General features: G+C 52.8%; 5 protein-coding genes across 5 annotated transcripts; 1 reads left to right on the top strand and 4 right to left on the bottom strand.

Moving 5' to 3' along the window:
• Positions 1–646: 646 nt before the first annotated feature.
• On the bottom strand, positions 647–2277 carry BO95DRAFT_474094 (FMN-linked oxidoreductase). The gene is made up of 6 exons (XM_025589774.1): positions 1900–2277; positions 1723–1835; positions 1538–1656; positions 1448–1477; positions 922–1402; positions 647–867 (listed from the first exon to the last, which is right to left on the bottom strand). The coding sequence occupies exons 1-6, from the start codon at positions 2210–2212 to the stop codon at positions 742–744; spliced, it is 1182 nt and encodes a 393-aa protein (XP_025441424.1). The 5' UTR covers positions 2213–2277; the 3' UTR covers positions 647–741.
• A 331-nt stretch (positions 2278–2608) lies between these two features.
• BO95DRAFT_390911 (putative C6 transcription factor) lies at positions 2609–4686 on the top strand. The gene is made up of 3 exons (XM_025583616.1): positions 2609–3202; positions 3273–4162; positions 4233–4686. Exons 1-3 carry the CDS (start codon positions 2626–2628, stop codon positions 4473–4475), a joined length of 1710 nt encoding a protein of 569 aa, XP_025441423.1. The 5' UTR covers positions 2609–2625; the 3' UTR covers positions 4476–4686.
• Positions 4687–5652: 966 nt separating this feature from the next.
• BO95DRAFT_443616 (uncharacterized protein) lies at positions 5653–8110 on the bottom strand. Its single transcript, XM_025586694.1, has 2 exons — positions 7861–8110; positions 5653–7783 (listed from the first exon to the last, which is right to left on the bottom strand). Exons 1-2 carry the CDS (start codon positions 7969–7971, stop codon positions 5750–5752), a joined length of 2145 nt encoding a protein of 714 aa, XP_025441422.1. The 5' UTR covers positions 7972–8110; the 3' UTR covers positions 5653–5749.
• Positions 8111–8618: 508 nt separating this feature from the next.
• Positions 8619–9538, bottom strand: BO95DRAFT_364912 (DODA-type extradiol aromatic ring-opening family dioxygenase; the record flags this gene model as incomplete). The annotated part of the gene is made up of 2 exons (XM_025582673.1): positions 8619–9338; positions 9404–9538. Coding segments are annotated over 2 exons (855 nt in total), but the record flags the coding sequence as incomplete, so codon positions are not given.
• Positions 9539–9947: 409 nt separating this feature from the next.
• Positions 9948–12055, bottom strand: BO95DRAFT_443612 (uncharacterized protein; the record flags this gene model as incomplete). The annotated part of the gene is made up of 14 exons (XM_025586693.1): positions 9948–10333; positions 10388–10462; positions 10523–10662; positions 10711–10798; positions 10869–10922; positions 10974–11028; positions 11082–11251; positions 11310–11341; positions 11389–11454; positions 11505–11582; positions 11636–11682; positions 11733–11760; positions 11818–11911; positions 11977–12055. 14 exons carry the CDS (start codon positions 12050–12052, stop codon positions 10188–10190), a joined length of 1149 nt encoding a protein of 382 aa, XP_025441420.1. The 3' UTR covers positions 9948–10187.
• Between the last annotated feature and the right edge of the window lie 1044 nt (positions 12056–13099).

Below are 13099 nucleotides of genomic sequence, written 5' to 3'. Positions count from 1 at the left end.
TACACAGATATGATCCGACCTGGAGTCTTCTCTGGTCTCTCTTTTGATTATAATTTCTTTTATGACTCTATGAAGCAGGCAAGGTGCTTGAGATCTTGGCTTTACTAGAAAGTTACTAACGGTGATCTTCCCCCCCCTTATCTACTTTGTAGCAAGGGAGGTAGAGATTCGAAAGGTCTAGACTCAGCACTAAGCAACGATCCTTCCCCACAACTTCTGACAACGGCTTTCAAACCACTACAACCGATCCTATTCTATGATGTGCTGCGGCGTGTTGTTGATATCCAGCAATGTCTCATTAATGAGCAGCCAGATCTCATTACAGAGACGCAACGAATCGAATTGAGACATCGAGAAAGGCCGGCTCCCCTACAAACCTCCCTTGGTGCTTAGCAGCAGAAGACCAAATCCGTGCATGGAGTCTCTATAGATGCGAAGAACAGCATTCACCCTCTCAAAGAAAAATTGTCACGCTTTCGCCGACTAAGAAGAGCTTCTTCGGTGATTACTGGTGCAATATGCGCTCGAAAACAAAAGCAAAAGACGGTGATTCAGATTCTGCGCAGAGCGGTTGATCAAGCTCGGCAGTTCTTGCTCACAGCATGTGAATTGTGTATAGGTAATTTCAATTATGGGTACTTGCAGAGTACGCTGTACAGGTATGTGATATATCCTCAATTTTGTCTTTTCCTTATTCCCTCAGCAGCTTCCTCATACCCTTCTACCCGAATACTTAATGTACTAAAGGGAAGCAGCAGGCCAGTCATTGTAGTTCTCGTCGGGTGCCCGATAGGGTCCGTAGTGCACATTCTTGCCCCGATCATTCTGGGCGAAAGGAATGCCATTCTTGATGCGCGAGATTACATCCTGATGTCGTTAGTTGAGCATTCAGGAATGACCTCAAAAAATCAGCCTACTCACCGGGTTATAGATAAAGGGCCTCGCAAAGGTTATCAAGTCCAACTTCCCTTCTTTGACCAGCCGATCCGCCTCCTCAGGTGTATAATCATGGTTGGCCATGAGCAAAGACGGGCTGCCGGGATACTTGACCAGCGGGCCAAGGTCCAAGACAGGGTCGTACCCAGGGGGCAGAGGGAATTCCTCGGGTCGACCACTGCGTCCGAAGAAGTCTCCGGTGCCTGCATTGGGATCAATTCCGCGGCGGCCAAGGTTGACGATGCCCACTCGGCGGTCAACGAGCGCCTTGATCAAGAACGTGTAGGTCTCTTTCATCTCCTCAAAAGTGGTCGCGGAGTCATTGTAGAAGTCCGTGGGGTTGATCTTGACGCAGACTAGCTCGGGTCCCCCGAATACCTCGCTAATGGCATCGACTAATTCAAGGGTGAATCGGCAGCGATTTTCTACTGAACCTCCATAGCTATCTGTTCGCTTGTTTGAACGACTTGTGTTTGTCAGTTGTTGAAGACTTTAGGGGAGGAATACCTACGTGTTGAGGAATTGATGGGGTAAATAACCGCTGGGTTCGCGATATGTATCAGTACCAATCCTGTGACCAAGTGATATCGCATATACTTACCCTTGGGCCAGCAGCTCAACGCCGTCAAAGCCTGCATTTTTAGCCAGCAGAACGGAGTGTCGATAGGTATCGATCACGTCACGCGGGTTCTTGATTTCCTCAACATTATCCGTATGCCCCTGCATCAGGTTGTGGTCAGCGATATCCTCAATAAGGCACGGGTGTGGAGTGACATGATCTCATACCGGCTGACCCGGAAGGTCACGATATTTTCCCCCTTCAGCTTTGATGCTGGATGGCGCCAGGACACGTCCACCCTTTTCTTTCATGATTCGCATTTGGTCATGCTGAATCCGACCTATCAGACCTGCATGAGTATCACATGGCGACATCACCCATCTTTGTTAAGCTCATTCACCTACCTGCGTGCCAGGCTTGGAAAAGGATCTTCCCACCGGCTTCATGGACGGCATCGGTCACTTTCCGCCATGCCTCGGCATGCTCCATCTCGATCATGACGGGCGACCATTGCCAGTCGCAGCCCGTCCAGTCTACAAAGGTGCCCTCGTTCACAATCAGGCCGACGCCGTCCCTGGCTCTGTCTGCGTAATGCTTGACTTGTGCTGCACCGGGCACGCGGTCGAGGCAGCGGTTCCGGGTCATAGAGCCCATGACCACACGGTTTCTCAGCGGAAGCTTTCCGCCGACAATGATGGGCTCTAAGAGGCTTGACATCGTGGAGTGCCTGATGTTTGTAATTTGTATAATAGTCGAACTGGGTGGAAAATAGGAGTTTCGAGGTTGTGATTAAAATTGAGCATTAGCGATGAAAGCGGACACGATTGCAGTCCTTATATACCTGTTCTTCGTGCATTTCCACTGCTCCTGGTAGCTTCTCGGTGAGGAGACTATGATTAGTAGTGAGTATGGATGAGCATCCACTTGATATCATGGGTGGTGGTTGCATGTAAAAAGTGACTCCATATATCGGGGTGGTTTCGGAGCCTCGGAAAACAGCCAATTGAGATACAGCAATCCCGATGTATGGAAAGGCTGTGGGGCCGCTGCCTCCGCTCAAATCCACCACTGGGAATCCTTCTACTCCGTACACCTACCTCACTGCATCCACCCCGTCACTCCGAAACAGCATGAAAGCCCCAAGAGCATGCCTGCAATGCCGATCCTCTAAACGAAAATGCACTCGCCTCGGCCCAGGTGAGCCCTGCAATGCATGTCAGCAGCGAAGAATCGAATGTAGTGCCGATTTGCGAAGGCAAAACCCGGTGGGAGTGAACAGCGAGCCAAATCCCGAGCCGGTGGTGGTTCTCAGCGAAGAAGAGCAACCTCGCAATGAGCCTGTCCGACATCATCACCCAACCTTGGACCCATTTCAAATCCCCTGGGAGATCACTGTGGAGCTGGTTGACCTGTATCTCGCCAAGGTCCACGATAGACCGCACAGCATCTTCCACCCGGCGACATTGCGGGCCCAGGTGCGCAATGGCACCGTGGGGAAGGCCTTACTGTACGCCGTCTGCGCCCTCGGGGTCAAGTTCTCCTCATACCCGGACCGACGCGACCTGGAAGCGCGGCTGACCGGGGAGGCCAAGCGGCTGCTCCAAGCCGACCTTGAGAATGTCTGCCTCGAGAACATGCAGACCTGCATCCTGATTGCGACCCTGAGTGCGGGAAATTGTGAGCCATCTTCGGAGGCACTCTTCGTTCGTACGAGATGCCCTTACTGCTTTCAATCTCTACTCTCTTTGAAGGGTTCAGCCGATTCACAGATCACTAGGAATCGCCACCTCAATGGCCGAGATCATGTCGCTCGACTCCTCCCCAGCGATGAACGGATCCCTCATCACGCGCGAAACCGTCCGCAGAGTCTGGTGCTCACTCTACGTGGCGGACCGCTGGTGTTCCTCGGGGCTCGGTCTCCCCCGTCACATGGACGAATACAGCAAGCCCTACGGGCTGCCTATTGACGAGATCACCTTCCAGTCTCTACCACCCGACACGAGCAACGATTCAGAAGCGCCGCCGCCGACAGTACACCTCGAACCTACCATATTGAAACTCGGCCTCTGGGCGCACATGGTGTCGCTGGTGCGATTCTTCGGCCCGATTCAGGACCTTAACCGTCAGGCCGCTCGCGGCTGCACCGACACCGTCGAACTGGACCAGGAGGTCCAGGACTTAGGCGGACAGCTCGAAGCGTGGAACAAGATGCTCCTCGCCGAGACGCAGATGACGGTACCCAACCTACACAGTCACCAGCAGTCCGGACGGGGGGGACTCTTCATTGCTCTGCACCTGGCGTATCACCATTACTCCACCCTGCTGTACTTCCGTTTCCTCGAGGACGACCAAACCCATACCCAAAGCCACCACCGCACGCAAGCCCCTTCATCCAAGCCATCATCCCATAACTCCCGCACCTACATCCGCCGCTGCAAGCACCACGCCTCCTCCTTCAGCAACCTCCTCCACCTCGCCCGGCAAATCAAGGGCTGCGAAAACAATTACCCGACCATCGGCCACATGACCACCGTCTCCTCCTCCGTCCTCCTCCACACTCTCCTCCTGGGCGACCCGACAGAACTCGAGGGCGCGCGCGCCGCGCTGAATGCCAATTTTGAGGTGTTGATCGAGCAACAGCAGTTCTGGCCAAACACGAAAGCCATGGTAATTCGCCCCCCCCCCCAAAAAAAACTCAAGAACACATTCAGATCATACTGACCCATCCACCAATCAGATCAACAGACTAATGACCTTCCAAAACATCTGCCTGCTCTCCACAGAATCTCACAAATTCGACGGCTGGATGGTCCGGTGCATCCTCGAGCACTCCCGCGCACTGGGCCAGCGCGAGCTGCCGTGCGTCCCGGCCAATGTGTTGCTAGATGTGGAGTCCGAGAGTATGGCGCTCAAGGCGAGAGAGTGGATGGAGCAGGGTAGGTATATGGATTTTGAGGCTTCCACAGTAACAAGCCGGTAGTGCGGTGCGTGCGGTACGAGAAATTTGCTTTCCGCCCCACCCCCGTAAAACAAGGCCTTCATATCCTCAATTTTCGTGTAAGAACTAGATGTGCTACTTCCGAAGCCCTAGATTAACCCTCGATGCTGTCCGGCATCCAACGTTCCTGGCGTTCCTGGTTGTATTTGTATATACTTACCGGGATGACACCTAGCTTGGCTGCTACTGCTATAGACCAGTTAAAAGAAAGACTGTCGTATATCGTGCTCAGAACCTCCAACATCACCCAACCCACGCGGCAAAACAAAGGATTCAAGCTGTATACCTTCAACCTACCAAGTCACCGTACCGTCTTGACGTATACATCTTTCCTTCTACCCCGTTTGCCTCTGTACCTGGATATCCTGAATATTGCTTAGAGCAATAGAATCGATTGTATTCATAATGATAACCATCCAGCTAACACCATCCGCAATCCCGACCTCGACAGCCCCCCCCCTAAGCCAGGACAAACTACGGGGACCCATCTACTCCGTTTCACACAAGTAGATCTTTGGTAGAATCTCTTCGCTAAATCTATGTATACCGAGTTACGAGGTATTTCCCAGAGGAGTAGCTTTGCAGAAGCCCGGAGAGCGATACAACAGCACCCATCATACGTCTTCGCTGGAGAGGGAGGACAAATCTGGATACCGGCGGGGGTTAAGGATTGGATGGGATCGGTGATGACTACTGGGTATGATTAGCGCCATCCATGGGCACAGCGTTGCACGGATGGACAGGTAGGTAGGTAGGTAGGTAGGTTGGTTGGGGGGTTGGGGGGTTGTCCCCCCCCCCCGGCGTCGTGGATGGTAAGTTAAGCTATGAAGTGATTAGTTCTTTTTGCGCTTTGTTCGCCATCGAGGTACGACACCGGGTCTTTTTCTCCCATCATTCTGGAGGAGGCTGTTACCTTAGTCTACGCTGTCTTGCTTCAGTGCCACATCAAAGTACCTTTTCAGTTCCTACGAGAAGATCGACACGTGGAATCAGCAGAAATGAGAGGGGAATGTTCTGTCTTGTCATCTATTATCGTGTCCATGCTCAATGCCCTTCGAACAATGCATTCGAGCAAGATCACACCGTATATCTCTGTATCCTGTCCAATCGCACATGCATATCCATATCCACAAACGACCACCACAATATACATCTCAAACCCATATAAGGAATAAACAAAACACAAAAAAAAACTCCAGGGTATATGTTCCTTTTTTGTAAAATCCAAACACTGACTCAAAAAAACCGTAACGACCTCATAACTCCTGTTTGTCCAACGCCCAGATCTCCCAATGCTGCAGGACTTCCCACCCGACCCGACGGACTTGGCGGCGCCATTCGCGACCGCGGGGATCCCGTATGACTTTGGGGAGACAGAGGCCGTCCTCGTCTTCGATTGGGGACTGAATTGTCTCCACGGTGCGGGCGGGTGGGGTCTCTTCGTCATCCGGACGGCTGCGTTTACCTAGAACGGAGGGTGGAGATTGCCGGTTGCTGCTGGTGGTGTAGTTGGTGTTGAAGGCGGGGATGATCGAGGCGTTGTACGTGTTGTGATGATGGTTGCCGTTGAGGAGGTCTTTCTCCGGTGCCGTAGCATGATTGAATTGCTGCTGCTGCTGCTGCTGCGAAGGACTCTTACCGGCCTCAGTGCTTGGGGCGCGGGTGGTACTCGGGGTTTGAGGCTCGACGGCGTGGCCATTCGACGGTTCCGTGGGAATGGTGTAGTGTTTACCTAAGAGGAAGGCTTTCCGGCCGAAGCCGAGGACTTTCAGACGGTGGAAAATCTGTTGATCGGCGAGGGCAGCGCTGAATTTCTCGATGAGAATCTCATCGTCGGCTTCGACGAGTTCCTGCAGAGTGCGTGCTGAGGCGAGGGGGTTGGCGGTGCGGGAGAAGAGTTTGGAGGTCTGGCCGGTCAGCAGCTTAGACGAAGACTGGGTGGAACGGGCTTGATCCGATGCTGGGCCGGTGGGAACAAGGATGCGAAGTGCGGTCAATTGGCGGAGGAACGGTAATAGTAGACCCAAGGTGTCCATGGTCGAGAAGTCTGCGGCGAAACCTAATTGTTCGAGTTGCGGACTGGCGTGCACAAGGCGCGCTATCGTGGTGGCCGACAGTGGCCAGCGCGCAGGGAGCAGAAGGTGACGGAGAGTGGAGGCATGGTTCGAGATGATGTTATTCAGGTAGCAGTCACGGATAGTTGCTTGCAGGCTAGGGGAGTTGACCGGGGTGTTTGCGGCAGACGAGTACGTCACCGAGCCGTTGGTGTCGGACTGTGGTGGGGTGAGTGCCGTGGCAGCGACGGGCTGTCGCGGGGAATTGATGTCGTGGCCCGGATTGGAGCTGGCGTTGACGAAATACATCTTCTCCAGACCGGTGAAATGACCTATGAAGTCGGCATGTCGTCGCGACAACGCATCTTGTCGGATACATTTGATATGGATCTCAGTCTGGGGGACTGTCGGCCAGGTGCTGTCCACAAACGTGTTCATCGAGACATCCGAGCCTATGTCGTTGAGAATCGTCACCTCCTCCATGGGTTGCTGGGCGAAGGCAAGCTGAAACTCCTCGGTATGCAGCGCGTACAGATTCTGCAGCCCAATCTTTCGGATGGACAAGGGTCGTTTCGCCGCGATACACTTGCGGAAGTAGTCGTGGAGCATGACGCTGGGCTCCTGCTCGATACGCATGCGCGGCGACCAGTGCAATTTCAGATCCCGCAGCTTCCTGCACCGGAACAGCAGCGTGGAGATGTCGTCCGGATAGCAGAGTGGATCGATGTCGGTGATCTTCAGGGACCGGAGTTGGGGGATGGCCGGGATGATGATGGTCGGCCGCGGATGGCGGCTCGACGGAAACCGCAAAGTCAAGGAAGTGAGTTTGGGTAATTGTGCCAGCCCCAGATACACCGTCTCCATCATCTTGGTGTTGAGCTCCCAGCTGAAGCTCTCCAGGTCCGGCATCTTGTCCACCGCCGCCCGCACCGCGATATTCAGCATCATCGAGGAGTCCGGCACTCGGCCCACCCGCGCATGCTCCTCCAGCTCCGACTCGCGCCAATTTCCCCGGAGCGTCAACGATCGCACCAGGTTGGCGTACGGGCGCGTGATGACGGCGTTGAGCCCCATGGAGAATGGGCTGGCGCTCCCCATACCCTCTGGCTGGTCATCCCGATAGCGGATTTTGTCATAGGAGGTCAAGGTGATGTTCTTGTAGAGTTGGGGCAGAGTCATGTAATTAAGCACGCGGCATGTTCGACAGAGACGAGCGAGATCACCAGGATCATCGAGCTGTGAGATGTCTCGAAGGTTAGCATATTACGTAGTAATGTTTACCGGAGAATAACAAGGGCTCGTGGGGGACGCACGGAGGTAATAATGAGAGCGATCAAATTCAGCGGCAGAACGAGTAACGGAGCACCTTTGGGCCGATCCGTGGTGACACTGGCTTCAAACATGTTCTGATTCACGGTCGCCATGATGCGACATCTGTAAGGGGGATGGGCGTGGCATGGACTGTAGTGAAAACAAGACAGGTGAAGAAGCTCAGGGCACAGGCAGACATTTGATTACGCACGGGGATTAAGGTAAGTTAGCAGGAAGAAAGAGGCGGCAGCGGCAGCGGCAGCGATTAAAGAAAGAAAGTGGATAAGATGGGAATTGAGTGAGTGAGTGACGAAGGGAAATGGAATTATGGAATCCCGGGGAAGCTTTTATGCTCGGCTGACTCAGACAGCCAGACCCCCTCATCCTCATCGCACTTTAGCTTACCTGCGTGGACTCTGCAACACCCTAGAAATTCAGAGATACATTTACATTGCTTATCGCTATCAGCATATGATCGCATCCCTACAAAGTATCATCTTATCACTAAATTGTGCCCCTCCCGGCAATTAGACTCGATATCTCTAGCGACATTCAGCTTCTGGCATGGCATGTCAGTTCCGATGCACGGAACTCTAATTATGCGCATAACTCAAGCAAGGGTCAAAAAAGGCACATGCTTGTAACGTTATTGAGTAGTAGTAGCCTTGTGCCTATAATAAGACTTTAATCTAAAAAAAACTCCAAGACAACTCCGAAGTCTCCCCGAGGAAAATCATCAACCCTCCAACCTGCCCAAAGTTCAGACCTTAATCGGCCACGCCCCCAAGGTAAACTGCGAATTACACATATTGGTCAACTCCCAGGTCTCGGCGCCCAGCACCGCGGGACTACCCTCATCCTCCCAGTCGCCCATCGCCCCGGCCACGAACATGGCGGCCATGAAGTGGTCGTCGGTGGCATGCGCATCGCGGTACTCCGGATGCTTCATGAGGCGGGTCATGGCGCGGCGCAGCTGCGGGCCGGAGGTCTTCATGAGGACGTCCTCGACGGCCTGCCGGAACTCCAGCGCCCAGGCTTCGGGCGGCGTCTCCATGGCGAAGTTGTCGCGGAAGCGCAGCATGGGCGCCCAGCGGTTGCGGTACAGGTTGTGCACCGCGCCGCCCGTGCCGATCAACAAGTAATTCTCGCGGCGGAGCGGGCGCAGCACCGCGCCGACCTTCAGGTGGAAGTGCGGGTCGTAGCGCGCGTTCAGCGAGATCACCGTCGTCGGCGGGCAGCCGCGGGGGAACATCCGGATCAGGATCAGGTAGACGTCGTGGATCCATTCGAAGGTCGCGTTGCCGCTGACGTTAAAGCCCTCGCGCGCCAGGAGCTCGATGCACCGCTGCGAGGTCGCCAGGTCCGGGTTGAGCGGGTAGTCGACGTATTTCGCCGGGTCGACGTAGGCCACCGGGCTTTTGCCGGGGTTCGGGTTCGTCGCGACTTGGATCTGGTCGTTGAAGCAGTCCCAGTGGGCTCCCTGAGGGATTGTGGTTATTAGTCGGCGGGAAATTGGTGTCTCTTCGGTGATGGCTTGTTCCTTACCATGATCACAACGCCCTCGATCCCATGCGCAAGTGCTTCATCACCACACTTGCGCCAGTAATCGGCCGAGGTGCTCTCCTCGCCCAACATCATGGTAGAGCCATGTGAAAAGAAATGGACCGGTGTCAAACCTACAGTTGTTTAGTAAGTGTTGTCTAACATGCAATGGTAACCGCCCATAGAATCAAAAAAAGTATGCAGTCTACATACCCATCTTGTGTTCTTTGCAAGTGGACAGACTAGGCCCCGCTTAGTCGAGAGCGGAGTCAATCAAGAAATGAGGCTAACAATCCTAGTCGCAACATGGCTGGTCTGTCAAATGACTTATACTCGAGCGTTTACCCCGGAGGTAGTGAAGATCGGAAGCTTGAGCGACTCGGATGAGGGAGTGGACCACAAACCGACCACTTCTCCACGTGGACCACACACCGCAGCCGATCCATACCTTGGGTACTTTATTGCGGCGGTCTTGTTTCTCAAAGGACTTCCAATTTCATTACATCTAAACACGCTCAATTTTACGCTTTCAAACTGGTCCATGATTTCATTTTCAATTGTCATCTAAGCCATCTTCGTTGCAGTCGACTCCCTCACCACATAGCCATCCTGTCTCTCGCCATCGAGAGATCTCGATCTAGACCCTTCCTCCTCATCATCACCCCTTGACTGGGTGATTTCATCTTTACTATGCTCAATCGGAGTATGGTCCTTGATGACCAGCCACGTGGGGACCACCGCAAGCCCTACGACACGAGTCATTAGTCAACCGGCTATCGAAACGTAGCTACAAACAAGCGCGAGAAGTCATACCCAGAAGAATCGTGTTCACAGCGAGAGGAACTCTGCCTCCATACCAATCGCGGGTGTTCAGACCAAAAGACACGGCCTGAGCAAAGCTCTCCTGCCCGCGAAGGATACCCGAATAACGCGCTATGGTCGGATCAGTATAGGTAATATGATGCAGTCAGCACGTGGAGTACACACCTAGCTCAGAGATATTGTCGGTCATTGTAGCGACAAGGTAGTACATGAAGTTCTGCAGAGCTTGCTGGGAGAATTCTGGATCAAAGGACGATATTAGTGGGACTAGATCGTACTTCAAGGGGAGCCTGGACGCACGCCAGAGAATCATGACGAAGAACCCCTTCACAAAGTCCTTGCTGGTCCAGTCCAGGACTGGAGGGTTGGCGGTAAATTGTTCTTGAACAACCCAGCCATAAGTCCAGGCTGCGATGTGGACGACGATGACGTAGTAGAAACTATCGGAAGTTAGGGGCGGGTTTGACGATTGACAGCCGCGGGCATACCTGTATGTGATCCGGCTCTTGACAGGAAGACCCTTGTAATCGAGGAATCGACTGATGATCCCGGATGATAGCAGGTTGGCAAAGTTGCCTGATTAGTGTTAGCTTTTGATCGGGATTGCTGATGGATGAGAGATCAAGTTTCAGGTGGGGCAACGTACTAACGAAGCCCATCAGAGCTCGAGCTCGGACGTTGAAATAGTAGGTTTCGAAATCTGCAGACTCATATCAGCAGGTGAAGCAGAAGCGTAGACGACTTGACTTACTGCCAATATACTGGTTGAAGTAGGCAGCCCAAAACACGGGCAACAACAAGAGGACCTAGACGCATAACATGAGCATGAGCACTTTATTGGCATGAAACAGTCACTTACCTGCTTCTTACGGCAGAGCTTCCAGAGCTCGTGCATCTCAGCGCGCCATGAGCCCTGTGCGATAATCCTGACGGGACTCCCATCGCTACGTTGGACCTTTTCAGGCGGCGAAAGGAAGTATGCGACAGGAACGGCCAGGCATTGTAGCGCAACGAAAATCAGATATACCTCTAGACACTGTGTCAGTCGGCAGCCGCTATACAACAATCACAATTTGCTGCAACATACCAGGCTGAACCTTGCCTTTGCCCCCAGGAGAACTGTCTCGAGTCAGCAACGTTCTGTCTGACTCCTGGGGAACCCCTACTGATTAAGACCCAGGACGATAGCACCACCCAACAACGGTCCACCGGTCCGAAACCACAGCCAGATACTATCTTGGGTCAGTCATCCTCGTATCAGCCGGTTGTGGCGGATACTTACTTCATATACTTGCCGCGTTTGCCGGGCTCAGGATAACCAAGTGCAACCGCACCCTCAGACGCCCAGAAAAGTCCCGCTCTGATACACATAAGTAGGAGATCGATGTTACACTTTGGGAGGTTTGCACTCACGATAATCCACATGCTACCGACCCGACAAGCACGAACCAGACATTGCCCTAACCCGGTCATTAGACACAATCACAGAAACTCACAAAGGAGAACTCACATAGCGGTTGTTCGTATACAACGCCGCGCTGCATCCTGTCAGTCTACCAAATCATCCAAAAGAACCTCCACTCCCCGGCACATACGAGTATATCGGGTACCCGACCGCTCCCAGCAGCAAGGTCCAATTCAAGCCAATCCGGTTGGCGATCGGGGCGCCGAAAATGCACAGAAAACCCACTACCGACGGACGTCTATATGTCAGTGCCCCAGGTTCGAATGCACTTCGACACGAACTGACTCACTCAGAGCAAACACCAATGCATTGGCAGCGTTGATCAAGAACGGCGATTCCGCGCCGCCTGCACCCAAAGAGCTCATCGCATTCCACAACCCCGGGGCTAAGAAGCCCACTCCGCCGATCACAAAGGCATTGAACAATGTAGTGTGATACCATGTCCGTTTGCCCAGCTCGGGGGAGGCATTGCCGTGAAATGCCATCGCGAAAGGTCTAGAATCCGTTATGGTCAAACTCTCGACAAGTGATCCGCGAGCGCAATGTGCGTGTGTGCGAGCATATAATGGCGATCATGACTATTTGTAGGGCGACTCGCAAGCCCTGGTTGAGATTTTCATCTCTGGTGGCACAATCCTGTAGCATTTCATTTCGAGCATCATTGACGTGCAAGATGGCGTGCTTGCAAATTTGCCGACTGCCCATCTCATGGCAAATCGTCTAAAGCGATTAGTATAGTATAGTATGCTTGTTGAGGCCAATGGAGGTGGAAGTTGGCTCTGGGTGAGTGGGACGCAGAGCGGGCTGGACCGCAATTGTCCTTACGTACTTGCTTCCGATCCTAAGCGAAAATTGAGTCACTGAATCAATCGATCTTTATCAGAGGAATTATCAGTAGGGTTGAGACGTGCGAGGTTAAGACGATGTGCATTCAACAAGTGCTGAAAAGGTGCTCGTTTCCAAGTGAATCCAAAATTTCCAATCCAAAAGAGACAAAATTCAAGGTAATAATATATACGTATATAAAAGTCTGTAGTACATGCATCCCAAGGGGTATCTTTTTTTTTGAAAGAAAAAAAAAAAAAAAAACTGCGCCAGGAAATGTTCAATGTCGGCGAGGTGTGAGAAGGTGTGAGAAGGCCTAGGACACCAGCAATTCCTTTTCTGAGATGACACCGACCGAAGCCCAGTTTGAACAATCGAAACGAGAACAGTGAGTGTGTAGCAGCCGAATAAGAAGCCATCGAGACTATAGCTCGAGCAATTCGATGGACGCAAAAAGATGACCGTGATATATAGAAAGATGGCGTTAAAATCCGATACTCCCCGCTAATTGAAGCATCCATGTAAGCATTAACCCGAGAATATAAAAATAAAAGCACGAGGGGTATGAGTCCTAGTGTGGCACGATG

Source organism: Aspergillus brunneoviolaceus, assembly GCF_003184695.1.
Source record: "Aspergillus brunneoviolaceus CBS 621.78 unplaced genomic scaffold BO95scaffold_40, whole genome shotgun sequence".
NCBI classification, from domain to species: domain Eukaryota; kingdom Fungi; phylum Ascomycota; class Eurotiomycetes; order Eurotiales; family Aspergillaceae; genus Aspergillus; species Aspergillus brunneoviolaceus.
The sequence above is the reverse complement of the archived record's forward strand: the minus strand, read 5'-3'. Positions and strand labels throughout refer to the sequence as shown.